This window comes from Pristiophorus japonicus, unplaced genomic scaffold (assembly GCF_044704955.1).
Source record: "Pristiophorus japonicus isolate sPriJap1 unplaced genomic scaffold, sPriJap1.hap1 HAP1_SCAFFOLD_512, whole genome shotgun sequence".
Lineage (NCBI taxonomy): Eukaryota > Metazoa > Chordata > Chondrichthyes > Pristiophoridae > Pristiophorus > Pristiophorus japonicus.
Window position 1 is genome coordinate 175,186 of NW_027254418.1, and position 23,184 is coordinate 198,369.

The following is a 23,184-nucleotide window of genomic DNA, read 5'->3' on the forward strand; positions in this document are numbered from 1 at the left end:
AGGTGATGCTAAATACTCGGGCGGGAAAGTCAAAAATCTACAGAAATGTGTTGAAAGCAACTCTAATTTATTTATATATATCCTAAATATCAAATTCCAATCCAGTTACAGGAGTTATTAACATCAGCGGAAACAAACCCCTACTTTCAGAATGAACACGATTCAGCCCGGGATGTGATTAACAGCAGCAATAACAGCAGAATCCCACCCCTGCAGTCACTTGTGATCTCGCTTGTGTGTCAGCAGGTGGGATGATCGAGTGAATCCCTCCCCACACTCTGAGCAGGTGAACGGCCTCTCCACAATGTGAACTCGCTGGTGTGAGAGTAGGCTGGATGTCTCAGTGAATTCCTTCCCACAATCGGAGCAGGTGCACAGCCTCTCCCCAGTGTGAACTCGCTGGTGTTTCAGCAGGTTGGATGACTGAGTGAATCCCTTCCCACACTCAGAGCAGGTGAACGGCCTCTCCCCAGTGTGACCTCGCTGGTGTATCAGCAGGTTGGATGACTGAGTGAATCCCTTCCCACACTCAGAGCACGTGAACGGCCTCTCCCCAGTGTGACCTCGCTGGTGTATCAGCAGGTTGGATGACTCAGTGAATCCCTTCCCACACTCAGAGCAGGTGAACGGCCTCTCCCCAGTGTGAACTCGCTGGTGTGTCAGCAGGTGGGATGATGTAGTGAATCCCTTCCCACACTCAGAGCAGGTGAACGGCCTCTCTCCAGTGTGAACTCGCTGGTGTGTCAGCAGGTGGGATGATGCAGTGAATCCCTTCCCACACTCAGAGCAGGTGAACGGCCTCTCCCCAGTGTGAACTCGCTGGTGTTCCAGCAGGCTGGATGACCGAGTGAATCCCTTCCCGCAGTCGGAACAGGTGAACGGCCTCTCCCCAGTGTGAACTCGCTGGTGTATCAGCAGGTTGGATGACTGAGTGAATCTTTTCCCACATTCAGAGCAGGTGAACGGCCTCTCCCCAGTGTGAACTCGCTGGTGTCTCAGCAGGTCGGAAGATGTAGTGAATCCCTTCCTGCAGTCGGAGCAGGTGAACGGCCTCTCCCCAGTGTGACCCCGCCGATGTGTTTCCAGCTGGGACGGGCATTTGAAACGTTTCCCACAATCCCCACATTTACACAGTTTCTCCCCAGTGTGACTGCGCTTGTGTCTCTCCAGGTTGGATGATAGGCTGAAGCCTTGTCCACACACAGAGCATGTGTATCGTTTCTCCCCGCTGTGAACAGTGTTTTCTGCTTCCATGGTCAAAGGCCGATGATATTCAGGTCCCGATGATTCGAGTGGCCGTCAGATCTTAATGTGATGTTTGGTTTGAGCCTCCGGTCGACAAATCCTCCCCGTTTAATACCCTGTAAAATGAATTTCAAACAGGAAAAAGGTTGGGTGAAAGAAAACCCACAAAAACACTAAGGCAGGTTGTGAAATTGAGCTGAATGAACCTGGCTATTTGTGCGGCCATCAGCAGAAAAAAAGTGACCATGACAGCTGTCGGATTGTCATAAAAACCCAACTGGTCACTGATGTCCTTCAGGGACGGGAACCCACCACCTGGTCTGGGCCTACACAAGACTCTGGCCTCGATGGATAGAGGGAGAGGTGGGTGGGGTGAAGGGGAGGGACTTTATACATCTGCAACTCGACCAGAACATTGACAGAACCTCCCAAACCCACAATCTCTCCCACTTAGATGGACCAAGGCACCAGGTGCTTGGGAAATCCATCACCTCCAAGTTCCCCTCCAAGTCTCCCACCATCCTGACTTGGGCATATATCACCGTTCCTACATTGTCACTGGGTGAAAATCCTGGAACTCCTCACCTAACAGCATTGTGGGAGGACCGTCACCACACGGACTGCTGCGGTTCGAGAAGAAGGCCCACCATCACCTTGTCAAGGGGCAAATGGAAATTGGAAATATATTCTGGCCTTACTAGCGACACCCACATCCCAAGAATGGATTAAAACAAATCTATACATTGAAAGCCTCTACAGATGTACTTGTTCCTAAACCAATACTCTTCCACATTGTGCGGAACCTAGTGTCTGTTTCGCAACCTAATCTCCCCTAGAATCCACCGCCGTTGACAGTCTCTCATCGGAAATTGTTGGGTACCCGACTGGGCTCAGAGGTACTGGGGATTAAACCCAGCAGCTTCTAACCCCCCTCCCCCGCCCTCACCCCTCCCTCTCCACTCCAGCTCAAACTGATGCAACAAACAGACCCACACAGGAGGCCAGGGAGCGACTTCCGCATCCAGCGCCCACCCTGATACAGAGCGGCTCTGGATTGGTTGCTCTGTGCTTCCAGTATCGATGCACTTAAGATCAGCAAATGAGGGAGAAGGGAAGAGGCTTATTCTAATAGAGTTAGAAACATAGAATCAGAGAATGGTTACAGCATGGAAGTAGACCATTTGGCCCATCGAGCCCGTGCCAGTTCTCTGCAAGAGCACCTCAGCCAGTTCCACTCCCCCGCTCTTACCCCACAGCCCTGCAACTGTTTTTCTTTCAGGCACTTATCCAACTCCCTTTTGAAAGCCGTGATTGAGTCTGCCTCCACCACCCTTTCAGGCCGTGCATTCCAGATATTAACCACTCGCTATGCAAAAAGGTTTTTTCTTGTGTCGCCTTTGGTTCTTTTGCCCATCACCTTAAATCTGTGTCCTCTGGTCCTCAACCATTCAATAAGATCATGGCTGATCCGATCATGGACTCAGTTCCACTTCCCTGCCCACTCCACATAAACCTTTACTCCCATATCGCTCAAAAATCTGTCTATCTCCACCTTAAATATATTCAATGACCCAGCCTCCACAGCTCTCCGGGGCAGAGAATTCCACAGATTTACAACACTCAAGAGAAGAAATTCCCCCTCATCTAAGTTTTAAATGGGCAACCCCTTATTCTGAAACTATGCCCCCTGGTTCAAGATTCCCCTATGAGTGGAAACATCCTCTCTGCATCTACCTTGTCAAGCCCCCTCAGTATCTTTTATGTTTCAATAAGATCACTTCTCATTCTTCTGAACTCCAATGTGTATAGGCCCAAACTACTCAACCTTTCTTCATAGGTCAACCCCCTCATCTCAGGAATCAACCTAGTGAACCTTCTCTGAACTGCCTCCAATGAAAGTATATCCTTCCTTAAACACTGAGACCAAAACTGAACGCAGTACTCCAGGTGTGGCCTCATCAATACCCTGTACAGTTGTAGCAGGACTTCTCTGCTTTTATACTCTAACCCCCTTGCAACTCCAGCTTCTTCAGTCTGTCCAGGTAACTGAAGTCCCTCATCCCTGGAATCATTCTCGTAAATCTTTTCTGCATCCTCTCTAAGGCCTTCACATTATTCCTAAAGTGTGTTGCCCACAATTGGGCACAATACTCCAGTTGAGGCCGAACCAGTGCTTTGTACAAGTTCATCATAATATCCACACTTTCGTACTCTATACTTCTATTTATAAACAGAGATACTGTCTAATGTAATATAAACAGGGACAGGGTCTGGTGTAATATAAACAGGGACAGGGTCTAATGTAATATAAACAGAGGCAGGATCCAGTGTAATATAAACAGGGACAGGGTCTAGTGTAATATAAACAGGGACAGAGTCTAGTGGAATATAAACAAAAACAGGGTCTAGTGTAATATAAACAGAGACAGGGTCGAATGTAATATAAACCGAGACAAGGTCTTGTGTAATTATAAACAGTGACAGGGTCTAGTGTAATATTTAAAATTATTCCCGGTGACATGAGCTAGTGAGTACAGAAATAGGAAGATAGAGCAGATGACTGCGTGACTGGAGAGATGGTGCAGGAGGGAGGGCTTTAGATTCCTGACGCATTGGGACCGCTTCTAGGGGAGGTGGGACATGTCCAAACCGGACGAGTTGCATCTCAACAGAGCCAGGACTAACATCCTCGCGGGGGCGTTTGCTAGTGCTGTTGGGGAGGGATGAAACCAGCTTGGCAGGGGGATGGGCACCTGAAAATAGATTCATTAGGGAGGGAAGTAAAGCTGGAATTAGAAAGCAAAAATGTAGAAAGTGAGTTTGAAGGACAGAGGAAAAAAGCAGGAAAAAAGGGTAAAAAAACAAATTTAAAAGCTCTCTGTCTAAATGCACATAACATTCATAACAAAATAGATGAGTTGACGGCACAAATAGATACAAATGGTTATGATCTGATAGCCGTTACAGAGATGTGGTTGCAATGTGACCAGGATTGGGAACTGAATATTCAGGGGTATTTGACAATTCGGAAGAACAGACAGAAAGGAAAAGGAGGTGGGGTAGCTCTGTTAATAAAGGATGGGATCAGTGCATTAGTGAGAAATTATATTTGCTCAGAGGATCAAGATATTGAATCAGTTTGGGTGGAGATAAGGAATAATAAAGGGAAAAAGTCACTGGTGGGCGTAGTCTATAGGCCCCCTAACAGTAGCTACACTGTTGGACGGAGTATAAATCAAGAAATAATGGAGGCTTGCAATAAAGGAACGGCAATAATTATGGGTGATTTTAAACTTCATGTTGATTGGACAAGGCAAATTGGTCAGGGTAGTCTTGAGGAGGTGTTCATAGAGTGTATCCGGGATAGTTTCCTTGAACAGTACATTGCAGAACCAACCAGGGATCAGGCTATCTTAGATCTAGTACTGTGTAATGAGGCAGGATTAATAAATGATGTCGTAGTAAAAGATCCTCTCGGAATGAGTGACCATAATATGGTTTGTTGTAGGGCACTTCCAAAGGCAAAGATACCTGCTGAATATATGTATGTATGTATGTGTAAAATGGCAGCCAGATATAAAATGGCTGCCAGGGATTCCGCAAAGCACGAGGGGAATTCAGCTAACCAGCTTGACTAAATTTCTGGGTAGCTGATGACACTGCAGTTCCGTGTACAGGAACACTGGAAAGGGCGAGCTCAGCAGAATGCCTCTAATCAGCAACCACCAGACAAGATGTCCTAGCAGAATACTGAACAAAGGAATTCCTGTAACTGGGTTAAGATAAGGTTAGGTGCAGGCAGAACCCAAGGACAGCAGAGATAAGCGGGTCTGGAGAATATCATGAGGCCATGAGTAAGCCCCAGTTAAACATGAAATGATCACGCAGTACCCTGGTGCCTGGGGGCCAATGCCATTGGCCCAAAAAAACCGATTTGTAATTTATAATAGTTATGCTTGGATTGTGTCCAACCGACATGGGCTGAGTAATTGTAATAAACTGTTGTAAAACATATAAATATCGATGAATTTCTTTGTTCGGCGGAGAGCAGTGCCTGAAGTAACCCAGAGCTTTCTCCCCGCCGGTGTAATAAAGACCGTTTTGATGTTTGGAACCAACCCAGGGTGACGAGTGATTCTTCCAGGATTTCGCTCGCGCTAACAGGTTGAATTTCAAATTCAGTTGGAGGGTGAGAAAGTTGGTTCTCAAACCAGAGTCCTAAGCTAAATTAAAGGAGCCTACAATGGTATGAGGGCAGAGTTGGCAAAAGTGAACTGGGAAAATAGATTAAAGAATGGGACAGTTGATGAGCAGTGGCAGGCATTTAAGGAGATATTTCATAAACTGCAACAAAAATATATTCCAATGAGAAGGAAAGACTGTAAGAGAAGGGATAACCATCCGTGGCTAACTAAGGAAATAAGGAAGGTATCAAATTGAAAACAAAGGCATACAGTGTGGCCAAGACTAGTGGGAGGCTAGAGATTTATGAAATGTTTAAAAAGCCAGCAGAGAACAACTAAAAAAATGATTGCGAGGGAAGATAGATTATAAAAGTAAACTAGCACAAAATATAAAAACAGATAGTAAGAGTCCTTCATGGTAGAAGACACTAAAAACATCCCAATGGTGGATAATCAAGGGGCTATAGGTAGGGAGGAACGTAATACAATCACTATCACTAATGACGTAGTACTAGATCAAATAATGGGATTAAAGGCGGACAAGTCCCCTGGACCTGATGGCTTGCATCCTAGGGTCTTAAGAGAAGTGGCTGCAGAGATAGTGAATGCATTGGTTGTAATAAACGTGTCCTTTTCAGAATGGCAGGCAGTGATCAGTGGGGTGCCGCAGGGTTCAGTGCTGGGATCCCAGCTATTTACAATATACATCAATGATTTAGATGAAGGAATTGAATGTAATATATTCAAGTTTGCAGATGACACTAAGCTGCGAGGCGGTGTGAGCTGTGAGGAGGATGCTAAGAGGCTGCAGGGTGACTTGGATAGGTTAGGTGAGTGGGAAAATGCATGGCAGATGCAGTATAATGTGGATAAATGGGAGGTTATCCACTTTGGTGGCAAAAACAGGAAGACAGAATATTATCTAAATGGTGACAGATTAGAAAAAGGGGAGGTGCAACGAGACCTGGGTGTCATGGTACATCAGTCATTGAAGTTTGGCATGCAGGTACGGCAGGCGGTGAAGAAGGCAAATGGAATGTTGGCCTTCATAGCGAGAGAATTTGAGTATAGGAGCAGGGTGGTCTTACTGCAGTTGTACAGAGCCTTGGTGAGACCACACCTGGAATATTGTGTTCAGTTTTGGTCTCCTAATCTGAGGAAGGACATTCTTGCTATTGAGGGAGTACAACGAAGGTTCACCAGATTGATTCCCGGGATGGCAGGACTGACATATGAGGAGAGACTGGATCAACTGGGCTTGTATCCACTGGAGTTTAGAAGAAAGAGAGGGGATCTCAGAGAAACATATAAAATTCTGATGGGATTGTGCAGGTTAGAGACAGGAAGAATGTTCCTGTTGCTGGGGAGTTCCAGAACCAGGACTCACAGTCTAAGAATAAGGGGTAAGCCATTTAGGACCGAGATGAGGAGAAACTTCTTCACTCGGAGAGTGGTTAATCTGTGGAATTCTCTACCGCAGAAAGTTGTTGAGGCTAGTTCGTTAGATATATTCAAAAGGGAGTTAGATATGGCCCTTATGACCAAAGGGATCAAGGGATATGGAGAAAAAGCAGGAAAGGGGTATTGATGTTCAATGATCAGCCATGATCTTATTGAATGACGGTGCAGGCTCGAAGGGCCGAATGGTCTGCTCCTGCATCTAATTTCTATGTTTCTATGTATAATCTACCAAAATTTCCTGGATTCTAGGGCAGTCCCAACAGGTTGGAAAATCGCAAATGTAACGCCCCTATTTGAAAAAGGAGGCAGACAAAAAGCAGGACACTATATACCAGTTAACCTAACATCTCTCATTGGGAAAATGCTGCAGTCCATTATTAAGGAAGCAGTAGTAGGACATTTGGAAAAGCATGATTCAATCAAGCAGATTCAGCATGGTTTTATGAAAGGGAAATCATGTTTGACAAATTCACTGGAGTTCTTTGAGGATGTAATGAGCAGGGTGGATAAGGGGTAAGCAGTGGATGTGGTGTGTTTGGATTTCCAGAAGGCATTCAATAAGGCGCCACATAAGAGGTTACTGCACAAGATAAAAGCTCACATGGTTGGGGGTAATATATTAGCATGGATAGAGGATTGACTAAACAGAAAACAGAGAGTCGGGATAAATGGGTCATTTTCCTGTTGGCAAATATGACTAGTATGAATCGGTGCTGGGTCCTCAACTATTTACAATCTATATTAATGACTTGGATGAAGGGGCCAAGTTTGCTGTTGATACAAAAATTGTGAGGACTCAAAGGAATATAGACAGGTTAAATGAGTGGGCAAACATTTGGCAGATGGAGTATAATGTGGGAAAATGTGAGGTTATCCAATTTAGCAGAAATAATAGAAAAGCAAATTATAATTTAAATGGAGAAAAATTGAAAAGAGCTGCATTAGAGAGCGACCTGGGAGTCCTTGTGCATGAAAACACAAAAAGTTAGTATGCAGATACAGCAAGTAATCAGGAAGGCAAATGGAATGTTGGCCTTTATTGCAAGGGGGATAGAGTACAAAAGCAGGGACGTCTTGCTACAACTGTACATGGTACTGGTGAGGCCACACCTGGAGTACTGTGTGCAGTTTTGATCTCCGTATTTAAGGAAGGACATACTTGCATTGGAGGCAGTTCAGAGAAGGTTCACTAGATTGATTCAGATGAGGGGGTTGACTTATGAAGATAGGTTGAGTAGGTTGGCCTATACACATTGGAGTTCAGAAGAATGAGAGGTGATCTTATTGAAACTTAATGATAATGAGGGGGCTCGACAAGGTGGATGCAGAGAGGATATTTCCACTCATAGGGGAAACCAAAACTAGAGGACATCATCTTAAAATAAGGGGCCGCCCATTTAAAACTGAGATGAGGAGGAATTTCTTCTCTCAGGGAGTTGTAAATCTGTGGAATTCTCTGCCCCAGAGAGCTGTGGAGGCTGGGTCATTGAATATATTTAAGGTGGAGATAGACAGATTTTTGAGCGATAAGGGAGTAAAGGGTTATGGAGAGCGGGCAGGGAAGTGGAGCTAAGTCTATGATCAGGCCAGCCATGATCTTATTGAATGGCGGAGTAGGCTCGAAGGGCAAAATGACCTACTCCTGCTCCTATTTCTTATGTTCTTATGTAATTGTGTAAACATAAACCGTAAGCTCAGAACTGAGCATTGCCTTTAGGGGAGATGGTGAGAAATCCGAGGTGTGGAGACTGAGAATAAAATATCTCAGCCATTTCTTTCCCCATGAGGACCCGGTTGGAAACAGACACTGACATAATTCACTTTGTTCCTGTACCAAGATGGCTACACACGCGCTGTGCTACACACTGAATCAAGATGGCGGAGCGCTGAACCTACTTTCCTGCACCAAAATGGCCGCCGTTAGCCTGGGTTTGCGAGCGGGAGAAAGCCCCGAAGATGCAACCGCCGATATTGCGGTTATTATTCCGGGATGGCGGCGGGCACCGGTTGTTTATGAAGCCTCCTCAGCTCCCCGCTGATCCATTGCTCCCCTCCAACCCGCTGAAAATGACAATTCTGAGCAGCCAATTCGAAACGTGTCTCTTCCGCCATTACACGGATCGCGCATGCTCCAAACCCAGCCTCGATCCGCGCCTGCGCACTGACTTCCTGTGTCTCGGTGCGGCACATTCTCCCCGCGGGGCATGCTGACCAAAAGCGCCGCCATTGCCAGTCTGAATTTGTGACTGGAGCAGGATTTACTGTGATTGCATTGGACACTGAACCATGTTCATTCTGGCAGTTATTGCTTGTTTTTGATGATCTTAATAACCCCTATATATGAGCTAGGGATTAATATTGTGTATAAATATGAAATAAATCAGCGTTGTTTCAAACAGTGTGTCGAATATTTGAAGCAAAAGAGAGAAAGAAGAAAAGTAAAAGTGGAGGGCAGAGAAACCCAAGGCAAAAATCAAAAAAGGCCACATTGCAGCACAATTCTAAAGGGGCAAAGTGTGTTAAAAAGACAAGCCTGAAGGCTCTGCGCCTCAATGCAAGGAGTATTCGTAATAAGGTGGACGAATTAACTGCGAAGGCAGCAATTAACGAATATGATATAATTGGCATCACGGAGTCATGGCTCCAGGGTGACCAAAGCTGGGAACTCAACATCCAGGGATATTCAGCATTCAGGAAGGATAGACAGAAAGGAAATGGAGCTGGGGTAGCGTTGCTGGTTGAAGAAGAAATTAACGCAATAGTAAGGAAGGACATTAGTTTGGATGATGTCGAATCTGTATGGGTGAAGCTGCGGAATACCAAAGGGCAGAACATGCTAGTGGGAGTTGTGAACAGACCACAAAACAGTAGGAGTGAGGTCGGGGACAGCATCAAACAAGAAATTAGGGATGCATGCAATAAAGGTACAGCAGTTATCATGGGCGACTTTAATCTACATATAGATTGGACTAACCAAACTGGTAGCAATACAGTGGAGGAGGATTTCCTGGAGTGTATTACAGATGGTTTTCTCGACCAATATATTGAGGAACCAACTAAAGGGCTGGACTTCCTCGACTGGGTAATGTGTAATGAGAAAGGACTAATTAGCAATCCTGTTGTGCGAGGGCCCTTGGGGAAGGGTGACCATAATATGGTAGAATTCTTTATCAAGATGGAGAGTGACACAGTTAATTCAGAGACGAGGGTCCTGAACTTAAGAAAAGGTAACTTCGATGGTATGAGACGTAAATTGGCTAGAATAGACTGGCTAATGATACTTAAAGGGTTGATGGTGGATAGGCAATGGCAAACATTTAAAGATCATATGGATGAACTTCAACAATTGTACATCCCTGTCTGGTGTAAAAATAAAACGGAGAAGGTGGCTCAACCGTGGCTAACAAGGGAAATTAAGGATAGTGTTAAATCCAAGAAAGAGGCATATAAATTGGCCAGAAAAAGCAACAAACCCGAGGACTGGGAGAAATTTAAGAATCCAGCAGAGGAGACAAAGTGTTAAATTAGGAGGGGGAAAATAGAGTAGAGTGGAAGCTTGCTGGGAACATAAACACTGACTGCAAAAGCTTCTATAGATATGTGAGGAGAAAAAGATTAGTGAAGACAAACGTAGGTTTCCTAGCAGTCAGCTTCAGGTGAATTTATAATGGGGAACAAAGAAATGGCAGACCAATTGAACAAATACTTTGGTTCTGTCTTCACGAAGGAAAACACAAATAACCTTCCGGAAATACCAGCTGACAGAGGATCTAGTGAGAAGGAAGAACTGAAGGAAATCTTTATTAGGTGGGCAATTATGTTAGGGAAATTGATAGGATTGAAGGCCGATAAATCCCTGGGGCCTGATAGTCTGCATACCAGAGTAATTAAGGAAGTGCACTTGAAATAGTGGATGCATTGGTGATCATTTTCCAACAGTCTATCGACACTGGATCAGTTCCTATGGACTGGAGGGTAGCTAATGTAACACCACGTTAAAAAAAAAAAGAATGGAGAGAGAAAACAGGGAATTATAGACCGGTTAGCCTGACATCAGTAGTGGGGAAAATGTTGTAATCAATTATTAAAGAAATAATAGCAGCGCATTTGGAAAGCAGTGACAGGATTGGTCCAAGTCAGCATGGATTTATGAAAGGGAAATCATGCTTGAGAAATCTTCTAGAATTTTTTGAGGATGTAACTCGTAGAGTGGACAAGGGAGAACCAGTGGATGTGGTGTATTTGGACTTTCAAAAGGCTTTTGACAAGGTCCCACACAAGACATTTGTGTGCAAAATTAAATCACATGGTATTGGGGGATATGTACTGACGTGGATAGAGAACTAGTTGGCAGACAGGAAGCAGAGAGTCGGGATTAATGGGTCCTTTCCAGAATGGCAGGCAGTGACTAGTGGGGTGCTGCAAGGCTCATTGCTGGGACCCCAGGGGACATAATCTAAGGATAAGGGGTAAGCCATTTAGGACTGAGCTGAGGAGAAACTTCTTCATTCAGAGAGTTGTTAACCTGTGGAATTATTTGCCGCAGAGAGTTGTTGATGCTAGTTCATTGGATATAGTCAAGAGGGAGTTAGATATGGCCCTTGCGGCTAAAGGGATCAAGGGGTATGGAGAGAAAGCAGGAAAGGGGTACTGAGGTGAAGGATCACCCATGATCTTATTGAATGGTGATGCAGGCTCAAAGGACCGAATGGACTACTCCTGCATCTATTTTCTATGTTTCCATGTTTCTCCGTGATCAGAGGAGAGTAGTTGATTTTCTGTTACCGACTGTTCAATTTTAGTGCTTTTTCTTACTCTAACTTATATCACTTCTCACCTAGTTCGCCTTCTATCATATCAAACCTCAAACTTGTTCCGTTTGAGTACATGACTTGTGGTTGTAGTGGACTTAACTGCAGTGCCTCACTGTAAACTCAGCGGAAATCCTTTGAACCATCCCTTTATTGGACTGTCTTGCATAATATTTGAAATCCGTTACTTTCTGTATCAGTTAACCTATTTTTGGAACCGATTTCATTTTAAAAACTCGTCCACACATTTTGCACGTGATAGCCTGTGAAATATTTTAATATTTGTAATTGTCATCGTCACAAACTCCGTTCCTGAGCCACCGACTCCATCTTCTGTCTGATGCTCAACCAGACTATTCGCAACCTTGGTGTCATACTTGACCCCGAAATTAGTTTTTGACCACATATCCTATGCGCAGCATAACTAAGATTGCTTAATCCACCTCTGAAACATCGCCCGTCTACACTCTTGCCTCAGGTCATCCACGGCTGAAGCCATCATCCATGCCTTTGTCACCTCTGGACATGACGATTCTAACGCACTCCTCCCACATTCTACCCGACATAAACTAGAGTTGATCCAAAACTTGGCTGCCCATGCCCTAACTCACAACAAGTCAAGCTCACCCATCACCCTTGTGCTCGCTGACCTGCATTGCCTTCTGGTTAAGCAGTCAGTGGGTGTGGTCTAGTCATGGGTGGAGATTTCTCTGTATCTGACCCGTGTTGTACATGTCCTGGGAGTACTTGAGGCAGAGTAGAGGAAGATATACTCTGTGTCTAACCTGTACTGTACCTGCCTGGGGAGTGTTTGATGGGACTGTGTAGACGGAGCTTTACTCTGTATCTAACCCATGCTGTACGTGCCCTGGGAGTATTTGGGATATTGTAGACTGAGATTTACTCTGTATCAACCCTGGTATTGTTTGGGATAGGATGGAGTGAGATTTACTCTGTATCTAAGCCGTGCAGTACCAGTAGCCATGAAATCAGTAGTAGAGAAAATGCTGGAATCTATTATTAAACACGTGGTAACAGGGCACTTCGGAAGTAATAACAGGATTGGACAGAATCAACACGGATTTATGAAGGGGAAATTGTACTTGACAAATCTGATAGTGTTTTTTTGAGGTTGTTGTTGGTGTTTCGGGCAGCGGGTAAAGCCCCTTTGGAATTTTGCATTCCTTACTGCCACTTGATCGGCTCACGCTTTTCCCACAGACAAGAGACAAACATTTCTCTTTCCACATTCAAAGGCCGATGATATTCATGTTGCGGTGGATTGAGTGACTGTCAGATCTTGGTGATGTTTGGTGTGAGTTTCCCATCTACAAATCTTCCCTTTCTAATCCCCTGTAAAAGGAGTTTACAAAAATCATCACTGAGGACAGGATAGAAATTCAGAACAGTCAATTCTAGTTTCTATGGTACACACATTCCTCTCTGGTGTCCCCACAGCTGTAAATCCCTATCACACACATTATCCCTACTCCCCATGCTAAATTACAAACCCATTACATCATCTCCAACATTTTTTCCTTCTTGATGGGGGAGATAGGGAGAGAATAAAGGGAAATCCAAACCCGATAGTCCGTACATCCGGGTCCCGAGACCAGTTTCCACCAGTTTGACGGAGCGCGCTCGAAGGACACGTGTCATGGGACAACGGCCTGATTGACGGGAGCTTCCGACCAATGGGGAGCGAGTGGAGCGGCCTGGAGCAGCGAGCCAGCGGGTCCTCCAACCAACAATCGGGCAGCCCGAGGGGCGGGACTTGAGCCGCTGATTGTCTGAGCTGCAGCGCACGACTTTGTGCAGTCCCTTATTCAGTGCCTGGGGCCAGGGGAGGCTGGGGGCCTTTATTGCCCTTAGTGGACACAAGGCTCTGGGGCTCACAACCCACTGGCTCACATTTTAATATAGACATTTTAAATTCATCAATAAAAGGGACAGGGTCTCTAATTAAGAACATAACATAAGAAATAGGAGCAGGAGTCGGCCACCTGGCCCCTCGAGCTTGCTCCGCCATTCAATAAGATCATGGCTGATCTGATCATGGACTCAGCTCCACTTCCCTGCCCACTCCCCATAATCTTTTACTCCCTTATCACTCAAAAATCTGTCTATCTCCACCTTAAATATATTCAATGACCCCGTCTCCACAGCTCTCTGGGATGGAGAATTCCACAGATTTACAACCCTCAGAAGAAATTCCTCCTAATCTCAGTTTTAAATGGGTGGCCCCTTATTCTAAGACTATGTCCCCCAATTTTAGTTTCCCCTATGAATGGAAATATCCTCTCTGCATCCACCTTGTCGAGCCCCCTTCATATCATATGTTTCGATAAGATCACCTCTCATTCTTCTAAACTCCAATGGGTATAGGCCCAACCTACTCAACCTACCTTCATAAGTCAACCCTCTCATCTCCAGAATCAACCTAGTGAGCCTTCACTGAACAGCCTCCAATGTAAGTATAATCCTTAAATACGAAGCCCAAAACTGTACGCAGTACTCCAGGTGTGGCCTCACCAATACCATGTACAGTTGTAGCAGGACTTCTCTGCTTTTATACTCTAACCCCCTTGCAATAAAGACCAACATTCCATTTGCCTGCCTGATCACTTGCTGTACCTGCATACTAACTTTACGTTTCATGCACAAGGACCCCAGGTCCCTCTGTACTGCAGCACTCTACAATTTAAATGGAGAAAAATTGCAATGTGCTTTTCTATTTTTTCTGCCAAAGTGGACAACCTCACATTGTACCACGTTGTATTCCACCTGCCAAATGTTTGCCCACTCACTCAGCCTGTCTATATCTCTTTGCAGATTTCATGTGTCTCCTCTCCTCACAATTTGCTCTCCCATCCTTTTTGTATCATCAGCAAATTGGCTACATTACATTCGGTCCCTTCATCCAAGTCATTAATATAGATTGTAAATAGTTGAGGCCCCAGCACCGATCCCTGCAGCACCCCACGAGTTACCATTTGCCAACCGGAAAATAATCCATTTATTTCGACTCTCTGTTTTCTGTTCGTTAGCCAATCCTCAATCCATGATAACCCCGGGAACTTCTATCTTGTGCAGTAACCTTTTACATGGCACGTTATCAAATGCCTTCTGGAAATCCAAATACACTGGTTCCCCCTTATCCACCCTGCTCGTTACATCCTCAAAGAACACCAGCAAATTTGTCAAACATGATTTCCCCTTCATAAACCCATGCTGACTCTGCTTGATTGAATTATGCTTTTCCAAATGTCCTGCTACTGCTTGCTTAATAATGGACTCCCAACATTTTCCGAACGACAGATGTTAGGCTAACTGGTCTATATTTCCTGCTTTTTGTCTGCCTCCTTTTTTAAATAGGGCGTTACATTTGTGGTTTTCCAATCCGTTGGGACCTCCCCAGAATCCAGGGAATTTTGGTAGATTACAACCAATGCCGCCACTATCTCTGCAGCCACTTCTTTTAGGACCCTACAATGCAAGCCATCAGGTCCAAGAGACTTGTCCGCCTTTAGTCCCATTATTTTACCGAGTACTACTACTTTAGTGATAGTTCCTCCCTCCCAGTGCGAAAGTGGTGAAGGGAGTGAATGATGAAGGTGGTGGGTGGGGTGCCAATCAAGCGGCTGCTTTATCCTGAATGGTGTCGAGCATCTTGAGTGGTGCTGCAGCTGCACTCATCCAGGTACATGGAGAGTATTCCATCACATTCCTGACTTGTACCTTGTAGATGGTGGAAATGATTTGGGGCATCAGGTGATTGAAAGTGATTTGACCAATTGAGGGTAAGGAAAGAAGCATACATTAAGTAGATAAACAACAGGGTAGGGCATGATAAGGGAGAATACAAAGGAGATCAGGAGAGAAGTAAAAAAAAAAAAAATTAGGAAGGCAAAGAGGAAATATGAAGTGAAATTATCAAGGAACATAAAACAAAATTAAATATTTTACAGGAAGGTAATAGAAAAGGAAGGTTGGGTGAGAATAGGGCCACTAAAGGATAGACAGGCAAGGCCACAAGTAACGATAGCGGGATGGCAGAAATATTAAATCATTATTTTGCTTCGGTATTTAGATAGAACAGGTGGACATGACATGAGTAATGAGAAGTGCATTTAAAATAAAGAAAGGGGATACATTAAATAAACTAATCAAACTCAGGATAAAATCCCTGGCATCCACGTATTTTAAAAGAATCTAAGGAAGAGATATCAGAGACATTACTGCACATATTTAATAATTCTTCAGAAAAAGGTGTATTGCCAGAGGACTGGCAAACAGCTAACGGAGTACCTATATTTAAGGAGGAGAATAGAACATGTCTAGATAATTACAGACTAGTCAGCTTAACATCGGTGGTTGGAAAAATAATGGAATCCCTACTAAAGGAGAAAATAGAACGTCTAGAAATAAAAAGTATAATAATGAATAGTCAGCATGGATTTCAAAAAAGGGAAAACTCTGCTTGACCAAACTTATTGAATATTTTAAAGTAGTAACAGAGAGAGTAGACAATGGTAATGGAGTAGGTTTAATTTATCTAGATTTTTGAAAGGCCTTCGATAAGGTACCCCATAATAGACTAATGAATAAGGTCAGACAATAGAATGTCACGTGACAAGTGGCAAAATGGGATGCAAGCTGGCTGCAAGACAGAATGCAGAGAGTGGCTGTAAAGGGTAGCTATTCACAGTGGCAGATGGTGGGTAATGGTCTTCCACAAGGATCAGGGCTGGGACCACTGCTGTTCACATTAACCATTTAGACTTTGAAATCAAAAACACAATTTCTAAATTTGCGGATGGTACCAAATTTGGGGGGGGGGGGGGGGGGGAAAGAGTGAATACTGAGAAATGCGACAAATTACAGGAGGACATTAATTAACTTGCAGAATGGGCAAATAATTGGCAAATGAAGTTCAACACATAAATGCGAGGTAGTACATTTTGGTAGGAAGAATAGGAAGGTCACTTATTACTTGGAAGGTGCAAGTCTGGGTGGGGTAGAGGAAAAAAGGGATCTTGGAGTACAGATACACCAATCACTAAAAGTTGTGCCACAGGTTAGCAAGGCCATAAAAAAGCAAACCAAGCACTAGGCTTTATTTCTAGAGGGATAGAATTGAAAAGTAGGGCCATTATGCTGAACCTGTATCAAACCTTGGTTAGACCATATTTGCAGAGTACTGCGTGCAGTTCTGGTCACCAGATTATAAAAAGGATATAGAGGCACTGGAGAGGGCGCAGAGAAGATTTACAAGGACGATACAAGAAATGCGATATTAATATCAGGACAACCATAAGAGGGAGAAGGGAGCAGAGGATTATGTTGTTAGATTTAGATGAGGAAAGACAGGAGGAGGTGCGAGTGGAGCATAAACGCTAGCACGGACTAGTTGTGCCGAAAGGCCTGTTTCTGTGCCGTACATCCTGTGTAAAATCAGTTGTGAATAACCTTGTGCATTAATTTTCCAGTTTTATGCCATGAAAGAATCCACAGGTTAACAGGTTAATTATTTACATCAGTTTTTCTTACTAATGAATTGAATAGATTGGTCGATTGGTTTTACAATAGTCATGATTATTATTTGATAATTGCATTAAGTCCTGCATCAAACATTACATGCTTTCATTTCATTTATCTTCTTATTTGAAGTCCATATGAATAATATTTACGTGTACTCTTGTCTGGTATAACATAAGAAATAGGAGCAGGAGTAGGCCATACGGCCCCTTGAGCCTGCTCCACCATTCAATATCATGGCTGATCTGATCATGGACTCGGGTCCACCTCCCTGCCCGCTCCCCATAACCCCTTATTCCCTTATCGTTTAAGGAACTGTCTATTTCTGTCTTAAATGTATTCAATATCCCAGCTTCCACAGCTCTCTGAGGCAGTGAGTTTAGGGTGTAAATGAGGGGATACATTTTTGCACAGCGAGTTATGGTGATCTGGAGTGCCCTGCCTGAAAGGGTGGTGGAAGCAGATTCAATAGAGAATTGGATAAATTGTTGACTAGGAGACATTCACAGGGCTCTGGAGTAAGAGCAGGGGAGTGAGACTAATGGGACAGCTCTTTCAAAGAGCCAGCACAGGCACGATGGACCGAATGGCCTCCTCGTGTGTTGTGTTTTTCTACGATTCTAGGTGCTGACAGCAGAGTCGGGGCTCTGTTAAAATTAGAAGGATTAAAATGTGAATTTTAAAATAAATTCTTAGCTGGACCAACTGTTTTAACCTCACTTCATAATGGTGCAGTTGATACAAAGCTGAAGTGGAGTCAAACTCTCTCCTGGCCCACGGTCAATGGAAACTATTGATCTTCAAAGTTACTCTGCACATCTCCCCTCGCCATCAATCTCAAACTACTTTGCATCAACACAGTATGTGGCATGACTGTCCCAATCACACTGAGCCAGGACATACTGAGTTAAGTCATGCAGAATCAGCTGAACTATGAACAGAAGTACTGAGCTTTCTATACTTCAACAACATTAGATTCACAGTAAGATTCCTGCCCTCCTCCAGCTCACAAGATATCCTGAAATTTAAATAAAATGCAAAGTCAGGCAACACCAAGTTTCCTACTGGGAAGGAGAGCAGGGGAGTTCTCCCCAGTATCCTGGGTCAATATTTATCCTTCAACCAACATCACTAAAACAGATGAGCTGGTCATTGTCACATTGCTGTTTGTGGGATCCTGCTGTGCGCAAATTGGCTGCTGCCATTCCTACTTTACAACACTGACTACGCTTCAAAAGTACTTCATTGGCTGTAAAGCACTTTGGGATGTCCTGAGCTTGTGAAAAACACGATATAGTCTTTCTTTCTACGGGATTAACACACACCATTATTGCAGCATGACATGTCCTCTGTTAGAAACTGTCAGACACAAGTCAGCGACAGTGTGTGACTGAGATAGTCCTGATACAGCATCATTTCCTGTTGTTGCTGACTCCATCATTTCTTACCCATACTCCAGCTACGAGCAGATTCTTCACACTACAAGTCTAATTTAAGCACACACATACACACCTTACAATAGATGACAGCCCTCCTCACAAAAACAGAAGATCCCACGCACAGATTGTCTTTAACCCATGACTAAGATTACCCTCCATTATATTATGGGGATTATTTGCATCCCTCCTCCACCTCACCATTTCCCCTCCTCATCCCATCCCCCTTCCCCAATGTACATTGGGCCCATACGCTCCGGAGTTAAGAAGAAAGAGAGGTGTTCTCATTGAAACACAAGATTCTGAGGGAGATTGACAGGGTAGATGCTGAGAGGTTGTTTCCCCTGTCTGGAGAGTCTAGAACCAGGGGACATAGTCTCAGGATAAGCGGTCGGTCATTTGAGACCGAAATGAGGAGAAATTTCTTCGCTGAGAGGGATTTGAATCTTTGGAATTCTCTAACCCAAAGGGCTATGGATGCCGAGTCTCTGAGTATATTTAAGGCTGAGATTGATAGATTTTTGGACTCTGGGGGAAATCAAGGGATATGGGGATTGGGCGGGGAAGTAGAGTTAAGGTCAAAGATTAACCATGATCTTATTGAACGGGGGAGCAGGCTCGAATGGTAAGGAGGGTGGGGGGGGGGGGACCCTGATAATAAAGGATGACAATAAAGAATAATAAAGAACCTAGTTTCCCCTTAATTGCATCTATGCTATTCTCCTCAACAACTCCATGCGGCAGCGAATTCCACATTCTCAACACTCTCTGGGTAAAGAAGTTATCCTCTTAAAACTGTGCCTTCATAGAGTGTGACAGGAGGGAGGTAATTGCACCAAGACTTGCCCCCAACTCCTCCTGTCTATGTTTCCGTATTACCAATTTGTTTTTTTTAAGACTCCGAAGGTAATGGGTTTAAGTCCTGCTCCAGAACCTTGAGCACAAAATCTAGGCTGACACACCAATGCAGTGCTGAGGGAGCACTGCACTGTCGGAGGTGCCGTCTTTCGGATAAACTCTTAAACTGAGCGCCCGTCTACCCCCTCAGGTGGATGTAAAAGATCTCATGGCACTATTTTGAAAAGCAGGGGAAGTTATCCACAATGCCCTGGCCAATATTTATCTCTCAACCAACATCAACAAATACATATTATTTGGTCGCTGTTTGTGGGAGCTTGCCGTGTGCAGATTGACGGCCATGTTTCCCACATTACAACCACAAGTACACTTCAAAAGTAGTTCCAGATCACAACAACTCGCTGTGTTTAAAAAAAAGTTTCATTTCACCCCACTTCTTTATCGAATTGGTGTCAACACTGAGCCACATGAGGAGATATTAAGACAGGTGACCAAAAGCTGCGAAAAGTGGTAGGTTTTAAGGAGCGCTTTAAAGGAGAGGGGTAGAGAGGCAGAGAGGCTTAGGGAGAGAATCCAGAGCTCAGGGTACAGGCAGCTGAAGGCACGGCTGCGTTTTGTTAATTTAAAAATTATACGTTATATTGTGCCCATTCCAAATAACAGACTTGGCAGGTACGTAATTAGGTGCATTTCCTTCCAATAGATTAAACATTCGATCTGTCCCCTCTGCAGCACATCCTGTACCCACTAGCCAGGACTGTGGCTCACTCACTAGGCAGCAGACCCTGTCATTGCAAACACAATTTCAATGAGTTTCCCCTCTGTAACGATCCAAAACAAAATTAAACACGTTTTATATATAGTACAGACTGGAGCAAACACATCCCCCCCCCACTCCTCTTCAATCTCCCCTCCCCTCATCCCAGCCCTCACCTCCCAACCCCCCCCTCATCCCAGCCCTCACCTCCCATCCCCCCCTTACCCCAGCTCTCACCTCCCATCCCCCCCTTACCCCGGCCCTCACCTCCCATCCCCCCCTTACCCCAGCCCTCACCTCCCATCCCCCTCTTACCCCAGCCCTCACCTCCCATCCCCCCTTACCCCAGCCCTCACCCACCACCCCCACTTACCCCAGCCCTCACCCCCCATCACCCCAGCCCCCACCTCCCATCCACCCCTCATCCACCCCTTACCCCAGCCCCCACCTCCCATCCACCCCTTACCCCAGCCCCCACCTCCCATCCACCCCTTACCCCAGCCCTCACCCACCATCCCCCCCTTACCCCAGCCCTCGTCCACCATCCCTCCCTTACCCCAGCCCTCACTCCAACCCTCATCCCTCCCATCCTAACCCTCCCATTCCCCCCAGTCCTCACACCCACCCCCCCTTACCCCAGCCCTCACTCCAACCCTCATCCCCCCATCCTAACCCTCCAATTTCCCCCTCCTCCTCATCCCCCATTCCCCCCAGTCCTCACCACCATCCCCCAGCCCTCGCCCCCCATACCCCAACCCTCACCTTCATCCCCCTTACCCCGGCCCTCACCCCCCATATAAACATAGAAAATAGGTGCAGCGAGTAGGCCATTCGGCCCTTCGAGCCTGCACCGCCATTCAATGAGTTCATGGCTTTACATGCAACTTCAGTACCCCATTCCTGCTTGCTCGCCATACCCCTTGATCCCCCCAGTAGTAAGGACTACATCTAACTCCTTTTTGAATATATTTAGTGAATTTGCCTCAACTACTTTCTGTGGTAGAGAATTCCACAGGTTCACCACTCTCTGGGTGGAGAAGTTTCTCCTCATCTCGGTCCTAAATGGCTTACCCCTTATCCTTAGACTGTGACCCCTGGACTTCCCCAACATTGGAAACATTCTTCCTGCATCTAACCTGTCGAAACCCATCAGAATTTTAAACGTTTCTATGAGATCCCCTCTCATTCTTCTGAACTCCAGTAATACAAGCCCAGTTGATACAGTCTTTCTTGATATGTCAGTCCCGCCATCCCGGGAATCAGTCTGGTGAACCTTCGCTGCACTCCCTCAATAGCAAGAATGTCCTTCCTCAGGTTAGGAGACCAAAACTGTTCACAATACTCCAGGTGTGGTCTCACCAAGGCCCTGTACAACTGTAGCAACACCTCCCTGCCCCTGTACTCAAATCCCCTTGCTATGAAGGCAAACATGCCATTTACTTTCTTAACCACCTGCTTTATCTGCATGCCAATCTTCAATGACTGATGTACCATGACACCCAGGTCTCGTTGCACCTCCCCTTTTCTTAATCTGTCACCATTCAGATAATAGTCTGTCTCTGTTTTTACCACCAAAGTGGATAACCTCACATTTATCCACATTATACTTTATCTGCCATACATTTGCCCACTCACCTAACCTATCCAAGTCATTCTGCAGCCTCATAGCATCCTCCTCACAGCTCACACTGCCACCCAACTCAGTGTCATCTGCAAATTTGAAGAGACTACATTTAATCCCCTCATCTAAATCATTAATGTACAATGTAAACAGCTGGGGCCCCAGCACAGAACCTTGTGGTACCCAACTAGTCACTGCCTGCCATTCTGAAAAGTCCCCATTTACTCCTACTCTTTGCTTCCTGTCTGACAACCAGTTCTCAATCCATATCAGCACACTACCCCCAATCCCATGTGCTTTAACTTTGTACATTAATCTCTTGTGTGGGACCTTGTCGAAAGCCTTCTGAAAGTCCAAATACATCACATCAACTGGTTCTCCCTTGTCCACTCTACTAGAACCATCCTCAAAAAATTCCAGATTTGTCAAGCATGATTTCCCTTTCATAAATCCATGCTGACTTGGACATATGTCACCTCTTTCCAAATGCGCTGCTATGACATCCTTAATAATTGATTCCATCATTTTACCCACTACTGAGGTCAGGCTGACCGGTCTATAATTCCCTGTTTTCTCTCTCCCTCCTTTTTTAAAAAGTGAGGTTACATTGGCTACCCTCCACTCCATAGGAACTGATCCAGAGTCTATGGAATGATGGAAAATGACTGTCAGTGCATCCGCTATTTCCACCTTCTTAAGTACTCTGGGATGCAGTCCATCAGGCCCTGAGGAATTATCGGCCTTCAATCCCATCAATTTCCCCAACACAATTTCCCGACTAATAAGGAATTCCCTCAGTTCCTCCTTCTTACTCGACCTTCTGACCCCTTTCATATCCGGAAGGTTTTTTGTGTCCTCCTTAGTGAATACCGAACTAAAGTACTTGTTCAATTGGTCTGCCATTTCTTTGTTCCCAGTTATGACTTCCCCTGATTGTGACTGCAGGGTACCTACGTTTGTCTTTACTAACCTTTTTCTCTTCACATATCTATATCCCCCCACCCCCCGGAGCATAAAACCAGGCGACCGCTCTCAGCCGCTCCCACCGGCTCCAACTCACCGACACAAGAGCCCAGCGCAGCGTCACTAGCGCCCGGCCCAAACACACTGCTCGACCTCCGAGTCCCACTGAGGCCCGGGCCCGCCCCGGAAACCCGCCTCCCTCACTCTGAGTGACAGGCACTCGGGCCAATCACCTTCCCCCGGGAGAGCCCAGCCCCGACAACCCGCCTCCCTCACTCTAAGTGACAGGCGCGCTGGCCAATCCCCTTCT

General features: G+C 45.2%; 1 protein-coding gene across 4 annotated transcripts; it reads right to left on the reverse strand.

Moving 5' to 3' along the window:
- Nucleotides 1-83: 83 nt before the first annotated feature.
- LOC139253801 (zinc finger protein 432-like) lies at nt 84-23,050 on the reverse strand. 4 transcript variants are annotated; one of them, XM_070873556.1, is made up of 2 exons: nt 22,972-22,997; nt 84-1,361 (listed from the first exon to the last, which is right to left on the reverse strand). In XM_070873556.1, the coding sequence occupies exon 2, from the start codon at nt 1,252-1,254 to the stop codon at nt 217-219; it is 1,038 nt and encodes a 345-aa protein (XP_070729657.1). In that variant the 5' UTR covers nt 1,255-1,361; nt 22,972-22,997; the 3' UTR covers nt 84-216. The 4 variants fall into 4 exon arrangements, 3 of the variants coding, with proteins under 3 accessions (XP_070729657.1, XP_070729656.1, XP_070729658.1); XM_070873555.1 differs by lacking the exon at nt 22,972-22,997 and adding an exon at nt 8,787-8,983; XM_070873557.1 differs by lacking the exon at nt 22,972-22,997 and adding an exon at nt 8,757-8,792.
- Nucleotides 23,051-23,184: the final 134 nt, after the last annotated feature.